Here is a 22,124-nt window from a genome sequence, read left to right as displayed (position 1 = left end):
CAATAAAGTCATTTTCCGTCTGCTGTGCAGGATATGATTTCCGTGGGCAGAGGGTGCAATGCCTTTACCATATGACCAGGAGGATTACAGTAATCAGCAGTACTATAGAGTGAGGACATTCAGCTACTGACCCAGGATCACGCACCACGGCTCTCTGTTATTAGCCAGAGGTTGTTCTCAGTAGGAGCAGGAGAGCCATAGGTTGTGCAACCTTAGCTTTAAGCTGGGCATACACTAGGTGACTTCTCCCGCGATCCGCACTTGTGCCGTCCGGGACCTTGCAGAGCAGCAGGATCGTATGTGATATATCTCACGAGGACCCTTTGCATGCGATATATGGCATACGATCTCAGCCAAGCCTGCCCGGCTCGGAAGCAATCTAGAACAGTGCTTTTCAACCACTGTGCCGTGGCACACTAGTGTGCCTTCAACAGTTCTCAAGTGTGCCCCCAGATCTAGAGATGCCCAAACCAGTTTACAGCCACCTATCAACTGTTATTTACTGGTCTCTTCTTTTCATGTATAGGGCCAATGTATTTTATTTTTGTTACCTGTGTGGACCAGTGTGATTGTTATTTATATGGCGGCCAATAGTTTTGTATTTTTTTTCCTGTGGGGGCCAATGTGTTTTGCCCTGTTGGGATCTCATGTGTGCCTTGGCAATTTTAAAATCTTATTTAGTGTGCCGCAAGGTAAAAAAATCACTGATGTAGAAGATTGCTTCAGCAAGCGGTGCCACTCACAGGCTCTGGTGCGATGCCCACAGGACTGCGCACCGCATCGGACCTGCTGTCAATCACAGGGGATTTCAGCACTTCTCATGCGAATGATCGCCACAATTGCATGAAAAGTGCCCAAATTGCATGTAAATCGTCCTAGTGTATGGGGGTCGTTAGGTTCTTCATCATCTTGACCATTTTTTGCCTAACAACACAATTGAAATACAGATGGACCTGCTCTTATTGTTTTTGCCAGCATGCCAGCCGCCGGTATCTGGCGGTTTGCCGAGAATGGGGCGCATCAGCATCTCCGGCGGTTCCATCTGTAGTCAAAAATTCTGCCATGATAATAAGCACTTAGGGGTACATTTACTAGGATGGGCGTTCTGTTGAAGATGAGTCGTTGCCCATAGTAACCAATCATATTGTACTTCATATTTATTTAGCACCTTCCATAAGATAATAGATAGAATCTTATTAGTTGCTATGGGCAACACCCCATCTTCAATTGAACTTCCCTATTAGTAAATTAACCCCTTAAACTCTATTGTTTTTCTGGGAGCTATCAATGGCCCTTATTCTGGTTGGTGCGGTCAGAGCCGCACACGGGGCTCCGACCGCACAAACCTAGGGCCGCCCACCAGACGGATCGCCACGGCCGTCCATACACGGACGGCTGGCGATCCGCTCAAAAATGGTGGAGGCTACGCCTCCACCATGGTGGGAGCTGCCCCCTGCCTTCGATGGTCGACGACCATCGAAGGCAGGCCCGCACGCCGCGGCAGCTCCCGCAAGCTAAGACCACACGGACAATCGTCCGTGTGTTAGCTTGTATGGGGGCTGAAAGCTGACATCCGGCGACGTCAGCTTTCCGCCCCCATGTCATGGTAATGAGGGCGTCATGCCCTCATTACCATGCATACGCCCCGCGTTTGCATGGGAACGCCCATGAAACGCGGGGCGTACACATAGGGAAATCCGTCTGCGGCGAAGGGGGCTGCACATGCGCAGAATGACCTCTGCGCATGTGCAGACAAAAAACATCGGCGGTACGGCCGCACGCGGGCCGTACCGTGCCGATCTGAATAAGGGCCAATGTCTAACATGATACAATGATCTTCCAACCTTATGCCTTTACTGTAAAATTAAATTCTCTTTCGGACATCAGCTAGGCCAAATGAGCAGATAGGCAGCAGTCTTGGGCACATAGAGGATGGGGCAACACTGGCCATTATGGAAGCTCTGTGATAAACCACAAAACATCTGAAATGCAATGGAAATTCAGGTCTGGATTTTCTATGCTGCTATCTACACAAGTGCTTCTAGATTTCCACCAAAGGCATGCAGAGGAGGAGAAGTTATCGCAATGCGTGGGGGAGGAGTTGCATGTAACTGAGAAGAGAATGCATTTAAAGGACTGTTTAGACCAGTGATTTTAAACCTTTTTACCTTGCGGTACACTAAATAAGATTTTAAAATTGCCAAGGCACACCATGAGATCCCCACAGGGAAAGACACATTGGTCCCCACAGAAAAAAAAAAAAAACTATTGGCCCCCATATAAAAAAAAAAAATCACACTGGTCCCCACAGGTAATAAAAATAAAATACATTGGCCCTTTACATGAAAAGAGACCAGTAAATAACAGTTGAAGTGGTGGCTGTAAACTGGTTTGGGCATCTCTAGATCTGTGGGCACACTTGAGAACAGCCCAGTGGTTGAAAAACACTGGTTTAGACTGTGCATTAGATGCACATGGCCATCTCGGGTCTTGTCGGTCACCACAGCATAGCCCTGTTTATACCTCAAATGAACAATTTAGCACTTCAAGTCATCCATTTATATAAAATAAGAAAATGCTTCCCCAATACAAAAATGCAAACAATTCTGATGTCGCCTGTCCTAAATGAATAACTCAGACCCAGGGCCCGATAAAGGTCTGTGTGGGCTCTGGACAACAAAATTGTGGGGGCCCCCACAGACACCCTATACCCCCCCCCCCCCCCCCCCCGAATCACCCATCCGCCCACCCGCAGTACCTGTCTTTAATTGATGACAGCGGGGCAGACTGTATGTGCGCTGCCCGGCTGTAGTCTCCGGCAGGAGAATCTGTATTTTCATATCTCCCGCTGGACCGCCGGGCAGCCAATCAGGAGCAGCGGCATTGATAGCCGCTCCTGATTGGCTGCCGGCGGTCCAGCAGGAGATCTGTGAAAATACAGATTCTTCTGCCGCATACTATAGCCGGGCAGCGCACATACAGTCTGCCCGGCTGTCTGCTACCTACAGGTGGGCGGACGTCCGGGTGGAGCACGGGGCGACAGGAGCCCCGGTGTGGGGGGCCCCGGCGCGACCGCCTCTGTCGCCCCGTGCTTAATCCGCCACTGCTCAGACCATAAAGTTGGCTAAAACTGAGCAGTATTTTAGGAGAAAAACATAAAAGTTTTATTTATTTAGGTCTGTAAATGATTAGTTCATTGGGCCTTTTATACTATTGCACACTAAACTTCTTAAAGACGGCAGAACTCAGGATCCATGAAGAGATTTAGCAAAGCTTGAAGATAAAGGGACAGATGCCACTAAGGTTCAAAAGTGGATAAAATGGCCAGCCAATCAGCTCCTACCTGCCATGTTACAGGCTGTGTTTGAAAAATGTCAGGCAGGAGCTGATTGGCTGGTTGTTTATCACTCTCCATTTTATCACTTTTGAAGCTTAGTGCATCTGGCTCATTGTACTGACCGTTCAGCTCCTAACTGTCACTGTACAGGCCATGTTTGTAGCTAGCTGATTGGCAGGCAGTTTATCTCTCAGGTTTAATAAATGTTCCCTATACCCTATTTAATCTATCAGAGACTCCATAAAACATATAAAGCACAGTAATGGTGTGTACACACGGGGGCGATGCCTTTGCGATTTCGATGACGATTCGATGTTTGTGCGATTTTTGCTATTCGATTTTAGCTATGTGCATGAGATTTTAACTTTCTGCCCAAGATGTCCCCAATCTGCACTATATAGTCTTGGCTGCCCTGTCTATCTGATTTCAGCTGACACGGGGGCGCGCATCAGGGTCGCATCGGGGTCGCAAGGGTAAAAAACACTTGCAATCTGTGCGCGATTCTGATGCGATTCTGACTATATAGTCAGAATCGTAAAAAGATTGTACCCGTGTGTACACAGCATTAGCCTACTCAAAGCAAGTGCTTCGAAAGCTAGATGTCGTTTCACTTGCTGCCAACAGATGGCAGTGTTTCAGAGCCACATGGACACTAGACATATATATATATATATATATATATATATATATATATATAGATAGATGATAATAGCCCGAAATACAACAAATACTATACAACAGACCAAAAGTCAATATTCTAAATAAACATCACATGTGTAGGACTTACTGCAATGTCCCCTAATATTGCTCTTTTCTATTTGACATTTGTACTCGTCTTCAGTCTTCCCACGCATTGGCTGATTTATGCAAACTGTGGCTGGTATAACGGTCTCCCTGCTATGATGTCACCCATCACAGCCAAGATTAAATATTTCATTGGTCACACATGGGACATATAAAAATAATTGATGAACATATAAGAGCTAAGGGACAATAGGCACATTACCTTTAGTGTCACATGTCTTTTTTTCCCTTGATGCATTTCGCTGAGGTGTGATATGTCTGTATACTACGTGCGGCTTGTTTTCTTCTTCTTCATGCTCTTCTCCATCGGCCAAGAGCAGAGGTTCAACAAAATAGTCCCCGTCCTGAGACCTGAATGTGCCAAGCTGTGGATAATAAAAACATATCAACTTTCTAACATAACTTGTGAGGAAAAAAATACTGCACGTTTATATAATGATTTAAGATGTTATACTTTAAATGTACTTACAAAGGCTCAATGTATCAGTGCACCGTAGACACAACAGAGGGGATTGTGGGGGAGCGAGTCTATATGACATACTTGCCTACTTTTGAAAACTAGTTTCAGGGACATTATAGTTGGTAGTAGAATTTTGCAGAGCGCCCCATTGAGGGGGCGTGTCATGCTCCACCCAAAGGGCGTGTCTAGTTCCATATATGGAGAGATTGTGAAAAGAGATTGTGAACGTGGCACCTAGAAGCGTGGGTGTGCACTGCTACATCTGAGGGGAATCTTATAAAATGACTTATATACAAATGTAGATGAGCCCCAAAGCAGTTAGTAAGAGCTACTATACTAGGTAAAGTGCTGGGAAATGGCGCTGATGATTCAGTGTAAATGTATCTGTCTCTCATTCTTTTTCCCCAAAATGTAATGTGGGCTAGGTGACATGAGGGAGATTGCTAGACTAATGAGGGAGAGAGGGAGATTGCTGCTATTTCAGGTAGTCTCCTGCAGAATGCAGGAGGGTAGGCAACTATGATGTAACAGTGTAATGTGGGCTGGGTGAAATGAGGGAGATTGCTAGACTAATCAGGGAGAGAGGGAGATTGATGATATTTCAGGGAGTCTCCTGCAGAATGCAGGAGGGTAGGCAACTATGATGAAACAGTGTAATGTGGGCTGGGTGAAATGAGGGAGATTGCTAGACTAATCAGGGAGAGAGGGAGATTGCTGCTATTTCAGGGAGTCTCCTGCAGAATGCAGGAGGGGAGGTAACTATGCTATATTATCCTACTGAGAATACATCAGACAGGTGAGATAAGATGACTAGTTAGCCTTTGCTTAACTAGCAGCACTGCAGCATTGAGACTGAGAGGTTATCACAAGGTCCCCAACAGTGGATTTCATTTTTATTATTACACAGTGGGGATATGGTCACAAAGTTGATCCTATAAAAGGTCTATATACATTATGTCGATCACTGAATGTCAACAGGGCTTATGTTAACACCTGAAATAGGATGACATGTCTAAGGCCGATGTGCCAATAGGCGGTATTTCATACCCTACCATCCACTACGGCTAGGTGGCAGAATATAATAGTGCACGAAGCATGCGAGGGGACGCGGTACACTTAGATGGTCCATGTCGACTATGTCAACATTTGGGACAAAGAAACGTGAAAAACTCATGTCAACCTTTTGACTGTCAGCCTAATGCTTGTGTTGTCCTTCCGACCCTGTTGACCTTATCCACGTCAACGTAATTCAGATGTTGACCTAAGCCCTGTAAAACTTCTCCGGTCAACCAAAATGTATATCGAACTTCATTGAGTCCATGACCCATACCCTCAAAGTGGCCCAGTCTACCAACATTCCAGCTAAACCCTATAAAAAGTCTTGCTACCCTTGTACCAAGGACTGCTAGGTTTAGAGGCAGTATTTATTTAGATGGACAGTATCAGGGGTTAAAGTGAGGGGGAACGGGGTGGAACTGAGTTCCACCACCTCTAATGGTGAGGTGGAACATATTAACCTCCACATTGGCCCTGCACAATTATTCTCACAAGCATTCTAGTTTGCAGGGGGATGCCAAAAACCCTACTACCAGGGGCGTAGCCCCCCCCTCCCTAAATTTAACGCACCGTTTGTAAGGATGCTAGAGGAGGCCGCCACTGCCTCCTCTAGCATCTTAAAAAACTGTCTCCTCTAAGGAGGTGGCCATTTTGTGATGGACATTTGACTCATAAGGAGCCAGGAGTCGGGACGCAGATTAGTAGATATGCGGTCCCGACTCCCGGCCGAATTCAGTAGCTGGCATAGAGAAATGAGTTCCCCCACCTCTGCATGACCATTTGAAGCCCTGGACAGTATAGTTGGAGTGTAGTCCCCCATCGCTGGTATTGATTGGTTCCTGGATATTTGCTAACCATAAACAATCACTTTGTCATGTCTGTTGACTATGGAGCAATTACTCCGAGATTCCAAAGGCTAGTTAAGAATAGTGTGTTTTGTGCCCTACAAGAGCATTTTTTTTCAATGTTATTGAGTCCTTAACAATCGTAGCTTTAGGTTATGGATATTTCTGGCATTTACAACTGTAAAGGCTTAATTTTATTGAGTTAGTATTATTTGGTACCAAGCCAGGCAGTATTACGGTATCTTTGGAACTATAACATTAATTATATGTGACCAAGGCCTATTGATTTTGGTACTTGTCTGTAGAAAGTATAATTACTGTACATTATTTCCAATGTTCATTGCTCTTACACTTACTCTTATTTATATACTACTTATATAATATAAGTTGAGTTCATATTACAGCACTATATTTGTGTGTATTATTTACTCTGTTGAGGTGGGAACTCCTGCCTCTCTGTTGTGGTGTTGGGAAAGGGACTACTAAATGGTGATGCTGAAAGTTGATGCCGGAAAAATAAACTTAAGCCTAATTCCCTGTTGCAACAAGTTATTATCAGATCTGTAGAAGTCTTTATCAGAATCCATTGTTATTTGGGGTATCACAATATTACCTTGAAAGACAGCTAAATGGAAGTGTTAGGAACCACAGCCTTGGAGATTGTCTACACTCGTTTGTAGCACACCATTTGCCATATGTGATTGGACACTTACAGAATCCAATAAACCATGACTGTCCAACAATAAGTGGAAACATCAGATTGACTTATGCATCTGGAAAATATTAAAGGACCTCACATATCTGAAGCATGTTTTATGTAATGAGTGGAGTCATTACACAATACTGTACATACAAAACAATCAGCATGAGATTTTGACTATATAGTCAAAATCGCATCGGGATCGCATGCAGATTGTTTGCAGATTGCAAAGTTTTTTTTATCTTTCGATCCCGATGCACGCTCCCGTGGCAGCACAAATCGAAACCCAGATAGACAGGGCAGCAATGACTATATAGTGCAAATCTAATGCAGATAGCATGAATTGTATGTAAATAGTACAGAGAAAGCAAAGATTGCATAGCACTCAAATCTTAAGTTGAATAGCAAGGGAATCTCACCATGTGTACACAGCATTAGATCAGGCATGGCCCTCCAGCTGTTCTTCACATCCCAGCATGCCTTGCCATAGTTTTAGCATTCCCTAATAGCAAAACTGTGGCAAGGCATGATGGGTCTTGTAGTTTCACTACAAATGGAAGGCCATAGTTTGGATATGCCTGTCTTAGATAGTGCATCTGGCACTATATCATAAAATGAAATGAACTATATACTGTGGATCTGTGTGAATAATTTTGGAAACAAAGGGGTAAATTTACGAAGATGGGAGTTCTATTGAAGGTGGGATGTTCTATTGAAGGTGGGATTGATTGCACATAGCAACCAATCAAATCCTATTATATTCTAGAAGACGCTAAATAAATAAGAAGAAGAATCTGATTGGTTGCATAGTAGTAGTGGGACCTTATATAGACAGGTGTGTGCCTTTCCAAATCATCAATCAACTGAATTTACTGTACCACCGGTGGACTCCAATTAAACTGTAGGAAGGTCTCAAGGATGAACAGTGGAAACAGGATGCTCCTGAGCTCAATTTTGAGCTTCATGGCAAAGGCTATGAATACTTATGTATATGGGATTTCTTTTTTTTCCCTTTTTTTAATACATAAAATTCTCCCCAAAACTTTTTTCATGTTGTCATTATGGGGTATTGTTTGTAGAATGTTGATGGAAAAATGTATTCCATTATGGAATAAGGCTGTAATATAACAAAATGTGGAAAAAGTAAAGCGCTGTGAATACTTTCCGGATGCACTTTACTGTACGTTCATCAAGTTCAACCTTTTTTTGCAGGACCCGTTAGAGTGTATGGTCTAGATCTTCCCATTTGACTTATTTACTATGGTGCAATAGTCAATATCCCATCTTCAATAGAACTCCAATCTTAGGGCGGTATTCAATCTTGGCCACTATTTCCGCTGGGGAAAATAGTGGTCGCGGCCTATTCAATGCTGCTGTTTCCGACAGCATTGAAAGCGGATCCCGTCAAAACAGATCCAACTTTAAAACAAATTGGATCTGTTTTGTCAGAAATGGATGCGGAATTATAGAATTCACGGCCGTTTTTGGACAATCCGCTGCCGTTTTGGCTGACACGCCCACTTTCCAACGCTCGACATCCGGATCATTGAGGAGAGGAGTTTTAAAGAGTCGGCAGGTATAGGATTCCAACTGCCGGGACGTTTCCGAGAGTAGGAATCCCAGATTGAATATCACTAATGAGCTGCAACGTTAGTGTCATCACAAAACTAACAGTACACAGCCATGTTTGTCAGTTGCATCTGACCGCTACACACGATGATCCGTTCAGACGGAATGGATGATTTTTTTTTCTTTTTTCTGCAAAGTTCACTTTTACTTGAATTACCGAATTTGAACTTTGTTAGTGTGATCCTTCAGAACCTATTTGTAGTCACCAGAGAGTGTACTCGGTGCTCTGCTAGTTGGAGGTAGAGAGTTTCCTGCCTGGCGCTCCCCTCCATAACAATTTGTAGACTTCTAGGAAACAACCGTCTCTGAGGCTCTGCAGAACACTGCCCTGATTTACTCTGCATAAACTACATTCTGATAGGTATGTGGAGGTTCAGCTCCAATGTGTATTTATTATGTCCCAGAGCTGTCACCTTATTCTGTGCTGATTGATCTTGAATGACTGTGATGATGGACGCAATGACGAGCAGTTCAGTCAGGGAAGTATAACTGCAAGCAGATGTGCAACTACGGCGGAGATAGACATCGCTCATACAAGACTTGAAGGCATTGACCCATAAGTTGTGCCACATTGAGACCACAAAATCCTCTTAAGTAAAATAACCTATTTTCTACTAACAATTTGCGAACCAAAGCTGATTACCCTCCAGAGAGCGTGTGTTCTTCTCATTATCTATAAAGGGATTCATTTTGGCAGGCACAGCCGTTGTGAAAACGCAGGCAAAGTTACAACAGTATGTGGTCATTAGGTCGACAGTCAAAAGGATGGCCGCTATTGGTCAACGGGCAGGAAAAGGTCAACATGCATTATATCGACAAGCAGAAGGTCGATATAAAAAGGTTGACCCGGAGAAAGGTTGACATGAAATTTTCATGAGGTGCCAATGTCGACCTATGTCAACACTAACAGAAAAAAAAGAAAAACTCATGTCAACCTTTTCCCATGGTCGACATTTTGCTTGTATTGACCTTTTGACCATGTCAATCTAATACATGTTTACCTTTTTCATGTGGCAACCCCATCAACCAATAGTGGTCAACTTGTTTACTGTCAAGGTAGACATTGTCGACCAAACAATACACACTCGTTAGAAGAACACAGTGCTGCTGTGTAATTGGCCTGGAAGGGATAGGGCCGTGGCAGGGCTATATGCTGCCCCCTGGGTGGTATCCGGTCCCTAGGTCGACCATGTCTAGGTCAACATTCTTTAGGTTGACACCCTATGGTCGACAGTCAGTAGGTGGACACCACTGACAGGTCGACATACTCATGGTTGACTGGGTCAAAAGGTTGACACAAGCTTTAGGTCGGCAGTCAAAAGGTCGACACAATTTTTCACGTTTTTCTGGTGCGACATGTGCCAACAAGCGGTATTTCATGCCCTACCATCCACTACGTTTTGGTGGGATAATAAAATTGTGTGCCGATTGTGTGCCGAGCATATCGAGGCACGCTGACCAAAGGGACGTGGTGCAGTTTTTAGTGTCCACGTCAACTGTGTTGACATACGGGACAAAAAAATACTGTTTACTGTTGACCATCCCATTGTCAACCTAAAGCTTGTGTCGACCTTTAGACCCTGTCGAACATGAGTATGTTGTGTCGATTCAGTGGTGTCGACCTACTGACTGTCGACCATAGGGTGTCGACCTAATGAATGTTGACCTAGACATGGTCAACCTAGCATACTATAGCCCCTCTGGATACCCCAATCCTTAAACAATTTATGTCATGATGTCACATGTCAAGGTCGCAAGCTTATGGAGACGATGTATACACGCCACCCTCCCCCACAGCAGCCCACACCCCCCTCCCCAAGGGACGGCCAACACACCCCCATGCAGTTACTGCCTTTTACCCTGTACATTATTTACCCTGCACAGAAAGAAAATAACTTCCCCCAAATCTAACTCTCTCTGCACGTTACATCTGCCCCACCTGCAGTGCACATGGTTTGGCCTATTTTGAGAAAACATTTGCCCCGCATCCAGGCCTGAATTGGGCCCAATATATCCCTCTGCAAATCCACATAATTCCTGCACAAACTACTGATGCATTTATTCCTAATACACTATTGTTGCATAAATGACAAAAATCCGACCCGCCTCTAACCAAACACACGTGCAGCAGCGCTATTTTTAATGTAATGATAATACATCTCGGAGACAGATGGCAATCATTTCAGATACTGTCCAGGAGGTAAACGGCAAGAGATACCTTCCTGTTATTGTGACCTTTAGCAAATATAGCTGTGCATTACCACACAATCCACTTAAAAATAGCAGGATATTGTTAAAGTTAATGTATGTCGCTTCTTGTTTGTAAGGAGCCAGGAAGAGAAATTTTCCAGGGACGTTTTACAAAAAACTTTTATAATAAAACTTAGTAAAAAAATATGTTGGTCAGGGGGCTGTCGCTATTCTGCCTTCTCAGATATAAAAATAAACATTTGATTATAGATCACTAGCAAGAGGGTCTCCTCAGGGCCGGATTAAGCCTTCGGGGGGGGGGCCCGGGTCACTTTAGACAGGGGGGCCCCCTTGCACTTGTCATTACTGGCTGCAAATTGCACGGGAGAATATTACACTGTCAAAACACAGAGTAAAGGCAGTATAAACTTGGTCAATGGGTAACTGAAAGGGGGGGGGGGGTTAATATATATATATATATATTTATTATATATACACACACATACCACATGAAAAGCCTGTGTTTGTCCCTCTGTACCTTACTCTGCCTCTGATTAAAAACCCTCCCATGAGGAGGCTGCTGCTGTCCTCCATGGGGCTAAGAAGCATGTAATGAGCTCCAGCAATCAGAGCTCAGCACAATCCTCTGCCCTCCATTTATCATTGTCACATTGGCAGATAGGTAAAGCTGCAGCACTACCCCACTCCCATGCACAAAACCTTTAGCTAAAAAAATACATGTCGACCACATGGGGCCCCTAGCTAGAGGCGGGGCCATAGGTACTGACACCCTGTGCCCCTCCCCCCTTAATCCGGCCCTGGGTCTCCTATATAATGCTATTCATGATAAACATAATTCCTTCCCACCGCGCGACTCCCCTTAGTAACATGCAAGCGGTTGTGTACAGTGACACATCTTCCCGCATGCGTCTGCAAGGCAAAGAAATCTCTCGATGGTCGATTTTTACAGCCTTTGGTCTGAAATGTAACTCAATACATCGCGCCTTCACGGCTCTGCACCTTCCGCTGTAAACCGCAATGATGTACCGGTAATTCACAACACCAGGCCCACTGCACTTCCCACCCGGACCTCTCCCTCTCCAGGTTTCCCGAAGGTCATCTTAAAAAAGTAAAAGTTTATTAAATAATCTGCTCTAAGAGAGACTTGTGACGTTATCCCTGGAACACAAGGTTAGGTCTTCGCTGAGGCCTGGTCACATGAGAGGTGTTCCACATGCTTAGGGGCTCGGGGACCTCCAGTGCTGGCACATTATGGATAAGTCGGCTGCTGCTTAATACAGCGGAAAAGGGAGATGACCTTTTACATCAGCCCCCACATAATTCTGTTATGTAACTTGGTGACATTTCAGCCTGCACGCTGCGGAGAGAAATATGTCAGTTCTGCCTAAGCAGACAGAGCACAAGATCTATGTCCAGAAATTCCAGGGAGTTTGTATAAAATTCTGTATTCATATACAAAGAGGTAAATGAGGATTATACAGGACAATGATGCCAGCCAGTCTCTGCTCCCCATAAACACAGGGACTACAGTACCTAATGCTAAATCTGGACCTGGCATCACCTGCTGTAACCTTTACCAACCAATCAGACTTCAGCCTTCATTACTCATACTGCAGAAGTCAAATAAGCTTATATCTGATTGGTTGCAGGGCCATATTAGCCTACAGGCTCAATGGGCAGATGTCAAGGACCTCACAATTCTAGGGGCCTTTGGACAGAGGCTGGTAGAGGCCCGGGAGACCGCTAGAAAATGCTGCCCAATCACACCCAATCAGAGGCATCTTCTAGTGTGCAGCCATACGGGGAATTCCCAGAATTTGGCCCCGCCCCTTATGCGGACCTGTAAATTGCCTAGTGGTGGGATGACACGGCTCAGCCCCCCTGGAGTGCCAAGCAACGTATGGCCACAACATCTATTAACCCCTGGTGGGATGCCCAACTGCCACCCACCATGGGATACTGCCGGCCCCGGATGGGATACAGGACCATCCCAAAAAACAGGACAGTGCCGTGAAAAGTGGGACAGTTGGGAGGTATGTCTGTCCACAGAACAACCCTTAGGGCGGTTTCACACACTCTGGCTCCTGCCGGACAGCGAAATCCCGCACGGCCAGGAAGCCGTGCCGTGCACAGTAGTTGTGAATGGACACTATTGTGTCCATTCACACGGGATGGCCACGGCCTGGCCGTCCGGTTGCAGCCGGATCCCGCCACTGGAAGGGACGGCTGCCGGGCTGTGGCCATCCCCTCCATGATAAACTACTGTGTGCTGCACGGCTTCCTGGCCGTACAGGTTTTGGCCGCCTGGCAGGAGCCGGAGTGTGTGAAATAGCCCTTAGACTGCTTGTTTCAATTCTCATAAAATACTAGAGACTGTTGTGTGTGAAAATCCCAGGAAATGAGCAGCTTCAGTGATGATATCAAACCAACTAGAACCAACAATCATTCCACACTTAAAGTCACAATTCTTTCCCAGCAGTGGTTCTCAAACTCGGTCCTCAGGACCTGTTGTTTCCAATAGGTGGCACCAGTGAGCGCTGACATAGCCAACATGCACAATGCATGGTTTACAATGGATGCTTTATACACAGATATTTCTACATGCACATTATTTATTTATTAGTTACTAACATTTACTTAAACTGTATAGTGCCAGAATATTCAGTTGCGCTTTACTACTGGGAAAAATAGCAATCAAACAAGCCTGGGTAATATCAGACAGACAAAGAGGTAAGAGGGCCCTGCTCGCAAGATTACAAGTCTATAGGATTGTACTGTGCTACACTTTCTACAAATAGGTCCAAATGAAGCAGTTGCCATGTTCTTGGATTGGCTTCCTTATAGAGACTGAAAATACATTTTACATTAAATACTAGCACCAGGGTTGCCATGGGTGCCAAGATCTGGGTGGGCACCACCGAGTCTGGCTATCACAAATGGAAGATCTTCTATGACACCACCTCCAAACTCTGACTTGAGGGGTTGAAAAGCGGATATTGGTGTCAGTGTGGGGTTGGGGAAAGCATTAGATGACAGTTTTGCCTAGTATACCGGCCCTGACTAGACCACACTTGCCTACTGTCCCGGCTTTTCAGGTAACCCCCCCCACACACACACACACACATTCTGCACAATTCGGGGAAATTAATACAGTTAAGTTGTAGTCCCGGCGGAGGGGGCATAGCCAAATTACACCATTAGCCCATACCCTCCCCCATCACCGCTTACCACTAACAAATACATCTATAGAAATATAAAATATGTTGTTACGTAGGCCTACACTTTAATTTAAAATTTCATTCCCCCACAGGGAAAACCACATTGTTCCCCACAGGAAAAAAAAAAAACACATTGGTCCCATATAAAAACAATCACACTGTAAAAAAAATATGCCCTCACATGAAAACAAGAGGCCATTGGATAACAGTTGAACTGGTGGTGGCTGTAAACTGTTTTTAGATCTGGGGGCACACTTGAGAACAGCTCAAGGTACACTAGTACGCCACGGCACAGTGCGGCTATAAAATATTATGGATCCCCTGAATGTATGTACAGGGGACAGCAGCAGATAACTCAGATCCCCCGTTGTCAAAAATAAAAACAGCCGCATAGGATTTTAATTGGGCTGCTACAATACTGAATGACGGTACCAAGCTCTGGAATGCGAAGCTTTACTCTACTTTAAACATTGCAGGGCCGGGTTCCTATCAATACCCCTGTTCCTGCATGTGTCTTCTAATACCCCTTTCACACCAGCCTAAATTCCCGGGTTGGGTCCGGGAACAACCCGGGACTAGCTCTGGTGTGAAAGGTTCCAGGGACAAATTCCCGGGTTAATTTGCCGGCAATTCAACCCTGCTAGGTAGCAGGGTTGCTCCCGGGTCCTTCCAGGGTTTCTGGCTGGTGTGAAAGGTGCAGGGACATGTCCCTGCTTCCCGTGTTGCCTCTGCTAGTGCTGATTTGCTAGCAGGGCAACTTCCTGTTGTGGTGGACACTCACAGACACGCCCAGAGACAGCATACAGAGTGCAGGGAGACACTGTGCATGTTCTGTAGCACCACAGACCCCGGAAGTTCATTTTAACCCCTGAAAGCCTGCAATGTGTGCCATGTCTTGGACAAATGAGGAGGTGAGAGAGCTATTAATCATTAGAGGGGAAGATGCTTTCATATGCCTTTTAATTTGTTTTATACAAGTAAACAAAGGCTGAAACACGACAAATGTTTTGTGTCTTAATTATTAATCATCCATAATCTAATGTGAGCCTAAAAAAGGCCATTTTCAATGCTATTCTCATAGAAATGCAGGGTCATCCCGGGTTCAGTGTGAAAGGTGCCGACTCGGGTTGTCCCTGCTTCAAAAGCATGTGTGAATGGGTCCCAACCCAGGAATGTCCCTGCTTGTCCCTGGAATTTAATTCCCGGGTTTGTCTCTGCATTTCTGGTGTGAAAGGGGTATAATACATCGCAACAATTCATAATATCGTATTGAATAAATATTGCAATAATGATAACTCAACCACCATATCTTGTTATTTCTGACCTACATAAGTTGTAGCTCATTGGTCATTACTTGCCATTCACATCTGTTCGCTCAATGCTCATCCTTATTTACTTATGGCTTGTCACTGTAAACTGTCACTTCATGTCACTCATCAAACATCACATAGTCAATGGCAGGTTATTATAGGTTAGCATGGGAGCCGAGGGGTAGCGGGGCTGCATAGCTCTGTCCTGTTCTGGGACAAATACAACCAAAACTGATTGCCTTAATATAAGGCTAGAATGCACAGAAGTGAGACAGACCAAAAGCAATGCACACAGAGAAAATATCAAAATGCCATGGACCAGAAATAACCTACGTTTAAAACCCATTCAAATCTGGTTGATGATTACCCTGGCGAGCGGTCTCTGTATGGACATGGGGTTGCAGGGATGCCTGGATACACTCAATGGCTGTGTACAACATATACATTAAATAATTCTAAGTGATGGCAGGATATTCCCCCATTGCACAAACAGACAATGCAGACAATTCTGCAGTGCCCCCTTAATGTCCAAATCAGCATAGGCCTTTGGAAGTGCTATCATGCCCTGGGTGACATGTTGTGCCCTTATGTTGCTCAAGCATGCCTCTAGTGACGGTTGACTATGACCAATTTAAACAACATTGCACACATTTTACTCCTATTTGGACTGGGGGATTTCATATGCATGACTGACGGACGGGATGCTGGCGGTCAGAAGACTGACAGCGGTATCTCGATAAACAGAATCCAGCCATGGGCTCGGTAAGTATACTTACCCTCTCCCCTACCCCCTAACTTTCCTTGCCTGCAGCCTAACTCTAACCTTCTCCTCCTGCAGCCTAACCCTAACCTTCTCCTCCTGCAGCCTCACCCTAACCTTCTCCTCCTGCAGCCTCACCCTAACCTTTCTACCTGCAGCCTAACCCTAACCTTCCCTACATGCAGCCTATCCCTTCCCTACCTGCAGCCTAACCCTAACCTTCCCTACCTGCAGCCTATCCCTAACGGTCCCTACCTGCAACCTAACCATCCCTACCTGCAGCCTCACCCTAACCTTTCTACCTGCAGCCTAACCCTAACCTTCCCTACATGCAGCCTATCCCTTCCCTACCTGCAGCCTAACCCTAACCTTCCCTACCTGCAGCCTATCCCTAACGGTCCCTACCTGCAACCTAACCATCCCTACCTGCAGCCTAACCCTAACATTCCCTACCTGCAGCCTATCCCTTCCCTACCTGCAGCCTAACCCTAACCTTCCCTACATGCAGCCTATCCCTTCCCTACCTGCAGCCTAACCCTAACCTTCCCTACCTGCAGCCTATCCCTAACGGTCCCTACCTGCAACCTAACCATCCCTACCTGCAGCCTAACCCTAACATTCCCTACCTGCAGCCTATCCCTTCCCTACCTGCAGCCTAACCCTAACCTTCCCTTCCTGCAGCCTATCCCTTCCCTACCTGAAGCCTAACCCTAACCTTCCCTACCTGCAGCCTATCCATAACCATCTCTACCTGCAACCTAACCATCCCTACCTGCAGCCTAACCCTAACATTCCCTACCTGCAGCCTATCCCTTCCCTACCTGCAGCCTATCCCTAACCTTCCCTAGCTGCAGCTTATCCCTAACCGTCCCTACCTGCAACCTAACCATCCCTACCTGCAGCCTAACCCTAACATTCCCTACCTGCAGCCTATCCCTTCCCTACCTGAAGCCTAACCCTAACCTTCCCTACCTGCAGCCTATCCATAACCGTCTCTACCTGCAACCTAACCATCCCTACCTGCAGTCTAACCCTAACATTCCCTACCTGCAGCCTATCCCTTCCCTACCTGCAGCCTATCCCTAACCTTCCCTAGCTGCAGCTTATCCCTAACCGTCCCTACCTGCAACCTAACCATCCCTACCTGCAGCCTAACCCTAACCTTCCCTACCTGCAGCCTATCCATAACCGTCTCTACCTGCAACCTAACCATCCCTACCTGCAGCCTAACCCTAACATTCCCTACCTGCAGCCTATCCCTTCCCTACCTGCAGCCTATCCCTAACCTTCCCTAGCTGCAGCTTATCCCTAACCGTCCCTACCTGCAACCTAACCATCCCTACCTGCAGCCTAACCCTAACATTCCCTACCTGCAGCCTATCCCTTCCCTACCTGCAGCCTAACCCTAGCCTTCCCTACCTGCAACCTATCCCTAACGGTCCCTACCTGCAACCTAACCATCCCTACCTGCAGCCTAACCCTAACATTCCCTACCTGCAGCCTATCCCTTCCCTACCTGCAGCCTAACCCTAACCTTCCCTTCCTGCAGCCTATCCCTTCCCTACCTGAAGCCTAACCCTAACCTTCCCTACCTGCAGCCTATCCATAACCGTCTCTACCTGCAACCTAACCATCCCTACCTGCAGCCTAACCCTAACATTCCCTACCTGCAGCCTATCCCTTCCCTACCTGAAGCCTAACCCTAACCTTCCCTACCTGCAGCCAATCCATAACCGTCTCTACCTGCAACCTAACCATCCCTACCTGCAGCCTAACCCTAACATTCCCTACCTGCAGCCTATCCCTTCCCTACCTGCAGCCTATCCCTAACCTTCCCTAGCTGCAGCTTATCCCTAACCGTCCCTACCTGCAACCTAACCATCCCTACCTGCAGCCTAACCCTAACCTTCCCTACCTGCAGCCTATCCATAACCGTCTCTACCTGCAACCTAACCATCCCTACCTGCAGCCTAACCCTAACATTCCCTACCTGCAGCCTATCCCTTCCCTACCTGCAGCCTATCCCTAACCTTCCCTAGCTGCAGCTTATCCCTAACCGTCCCTACCTGCAACCTAACCATCCCTACCTGCAGCCTAACCCTAACATTCCCTACCTGCAGCCTATCCCTTCCCTACCTGCAGCCTAACCCTAGCCTTCCCTACCTGCAACCTATCCCTAACTGTCCCTACCTGTAACCTAACCATCCCTACCTGCAGCCTAACCCTAACATTCCCTACCTGCAGCCTAACCATTCCTATATGCAACCTAACCCTAAACTTCCCTACCTGCAGCCTAACCCTAACCTTCCCTACCTGCAGCATATCCCTAACCTACCCTATCTGCAGCCTATACCTAACCCTCCCCCTAAACGCCTACACCTTTTGCGTGCCTAATGCAATCTCCCTCACAACCTTCTCCACTTTATAAGCTGAATGGATGCATCAACATCTCCACCAATGTCGGGATTCTGGCGCTGGTGTTGTGGCCACTGGTTGGGATTCCGGCATCGGTATTTCGACCACTGATATCCCGATCTACTGTATGCTCATCGTAACTACATCCCAGAATGGGATCAGTACAGGCGGTATGTTAAACCTAGCTCAGGTGAATAGTATTGAGAGTTGCTTGGCTGCTGAAGGTCATGACACTTTTATAACTGAATGCTAAAGTAAATAATTGATGCTGCTTAGTAATGGCTATCAGATCTAATGCCAGGTAATAAGGGCAGCACACGCTGCAATATCTGCCATAGTATCAAGCACTTAATCCAAGGACTACAACAATGGTGGAATAAATGCATCATTATTATTGGTAAATGTCATCTGAAGATGATAGCTATCAAGGCTTTGAACTTGTATTTGCCCAACCCTCATTAATGACCATGGAATTGTGCCAGCTACCGTACCATACATTCCACAGATCCGGACCTTCATGGGACGCCTAAACTTCCAGCACATTTCCTAAATACATACAGGCCGATTAAGCCTAATAATAACACCTGTGCCACGTTCCTGTCTGATCCCAATGCAGCACTGCATCATGGGAATAATAACCTTGCATGAGCACTATCCCTGAAAAGCAGCAGCTTCACCCTGTAGGTGGGATCAGACGGAGATGTGTAAAAGTCCTTTGGTTGTTTTAGGATTACATAACATGCTGCAAATTAACCACAGAAACACATCCGGAATTAACAAATATGATGTGAATTGCTAGGTGCAACATTGGTTCTGTAGGAACGGGTTCTTCCTGTACTTTGCAAATCTTTCTAAAAGTTGTTGGAAAGACATATATATGCCAAGGTCAAATAGCCAATGGGGGAGGGGAGGTGTCCTTCAGCTCAGATAAGAAAGCTATTCTGCTCCACTATACCTTATACTGTGTATCAGCACTCAGTTCTGACGCACCATACCACCTGCAATACAATAAGCTGTACTCCATACACACTACGCAATCTGCGCTCCCACACATTGGCAATGACCCTCTCCCTCATCTGCAAAGTTCAGACGAGGGATGTCCTTGTTAATGACAGCCAGCTGTAGCATGGCCCCCACTCCACTGGTCGCTCCCCCTGGGCATCGCAAGTGTTCCCAGTGCCGGCACCCCACTGCCGATATCGCTGGGTAAACACATTGCCTATAGGGGCAGATGTATTAAGCCTTAACAAGAGATAAATGCGAGGGTGATAAGGAGAGATAAATGCCCAGCCAATCACCTGCCAACTGCCATGTTACAGCCTATGTTTGAAAAAAGTCAGTAAGGAGCTGATTGGCTGGACATTTATCTCTCCTTATCACCCTTGCATTTATCCCTTGTTAAGGCTTAATACATCTGCCCCAGTGTGTTTAACAGGTCTTAAGCTGGCCGTACACTAGGGCGATTTCTCTCCTTGAGCCGACTGGGACCTTCCTGGGCAGCAGGGTTGCAAGTGATAAATCATATGAGGTCCTTTTGCGTTCGATATATGGCTTGGCTGCGATCCAACAGATTGCTTCTGCAGCTGGTGCAACTCGCACTCTCCGGGACCGCGCATCGTTTCGGACCTGCTGTTTGGATGCTTTCTATGCGTTTGATCGCCTAAAAAGCTGCCAAATTGCATGAATATCGCCTAGTGGGCAGCACGACTGGTGTAATGGTTATGGGTTCAATTCCCACCATGTCCCTAACTGTGTGGAGTTTGTATATTCTCCCCGTGCTTGTGTGGGTTTCCTACCAAAATCCAAAAATATACAGGTAGGTTGATTGACTCCCAACAAAGTAACCCTAAAATGAATGTGTGTGCGCGTACATGTGGTAGGGAATATAGATTGTAAGCTCCACTGGGGCAGGGACTGTATGAGTATGTGTGCGTTATATAAATAACTGGTAATAAATACGGGCATCTTTGTTTAGACACAATGGTTATTATTTCTTACCAACGCTGTTCACACGCATTAAACTTTGCCCCCCAAAGCGCTACTGCATATTCTCATTCTGGTGACTGTGCAGGTGTGGTGGCCATTGCCAGGGAGGGATTCTAGAGAACCCTCTCCTGTCATTGTCTGTGGTTTGCAGCCCATAGGCTATAGCCGCTAACAGCTGCTGGGGCCAAGCGCAGCCTAGATAACTGTAATGTCTGCATTCAGAACTGGAGGGACTAGCAGATATGCGGTCCCTCCATATTACATTCGGGGGATAATTAATATGGGTGGTGACCTCTCAAATATTAGTGATTTTAGGGGATATAATGCAAACAATAATAAAGACCCTAAATGCTCCAAAGTTTAGTCCAATAATCTTATTATCTTTTATTTATATGACCCCAGCAAGTGTCCGTATGACCATACATGGAGCATTACAATAGTATCAATAAACAACATAAAAAGGTTCAAACAAACAGTACAGGAGCAAATATGGAGAAGTGAGATAATGCTACAACAAAATGGGGCAATTATTAACAACTGCACTCAGTGACCCTGTGCTTGGGAAAGGCAGACAGAAAGGATGAGACTGTGAGTAGGGAAGCACAGACATTGCTAGAGCAAACTAGCTTCTGCTGCCATTTTCCTGGTGTCCAGTAGAAATGTCCCCAGGAACAAGGCACCGGTGGCCATGTTCCCGGAGCCCTACAGTATTCATGCACAGTAGACTGTGGTGCAATGCACTGATGGAGAGGAGGGGACCGTTTGGAGCCACACTCTGTTAAACTGCCCCTGATAGAGCAGGTTGGGAGCTTAGGGGACGGAGGGCCCCGCTTGTGAGAACTTACAATGTTAAGTGATGTGGGAGGAAAAACTGGTAGGTTCACCATATACAATAAATGTAATAAAGAAATGTAACAATATATTGAATAATAGTAAATATGTTACACGGTCTGACACCACACGTTCAATTTCGACTTGTACCCCTAACTTCTTCAAAATAATGTAAAGTATCTGACTAAAGCTGGGTACACGGACACAACTACGATTCCTGCGTCCACCGATGTTGATAACTATATTGGCAATGCCGCGGGAGAACAATATAGTGCATACACACTAACTGATATCATGTACAATATCCGTCAGTGATGTCACCGCCCCCTGCTCTGTACATGCAGCTGCTGATGATACTGACAGATGAATCTGCATGTACAGACGATGGGGGGGGGGGGGGGGGGGGGGGGGGTTGTTGAGGATGTGCTGTTTGCTATATATCATTAACGGTATCGTGCATATCATTAACGATATAGGTATCGTGCATATCATTAACGATATAAGACTTTTACTTCCAGTAATACAGTAATAAAATGTATTGTACAGATGTTTCTCAATAAAT

General features: G+C 45.9%; 1 protein-coding gene across 3 annotated transcripts in view; it reads right to left on the bottom strand.

The window, feature by feature from the left end:
* Positions 1 to 22,124, bottom strand: part of ADAMTS9 (ADAM metallopeptidase with thrombospondin type 1 motif 9) — a 237,736-nt gene that overhangs the window by 212,286 nt on the left and 3,326 nt on the right. For all 3 annotated transcript variants that reach the window (XR_014454314.1, XM_083156037.1, XM_083156038.1), the window contains exon 3: positions 4,344 to 4,506. Coding sequence is in view for 2 of the 3 variants with exons in the window: in XM_083156037.1 (XP_083012163.1) it covers positions 4,344 to 4,506 (163 nt within the window). In the remaining variant the exon portion in view is untranslated. The remainder of the gene's footprint in view (positions 1 to 4,343; positions 4,507 to 22,124) is intronic.

This window comes from Crinia signifera, chromosome 8 (assembly GCF_055691185.1).
Source record: "Crinia signifera chromosome 8, ASM5569118v1, whole genome shotgun sequence".
Lineage (NCBI taxonomy): Eukaryota > Metazoa > Chordata > Amphibia > Anura > Myobatrachidae > Crinia > Crinia signifera.
Note: the sequence above shows the minus strand (reverse complement) of the source record. Positions and strands in the feature narration are given on the sequence as shown.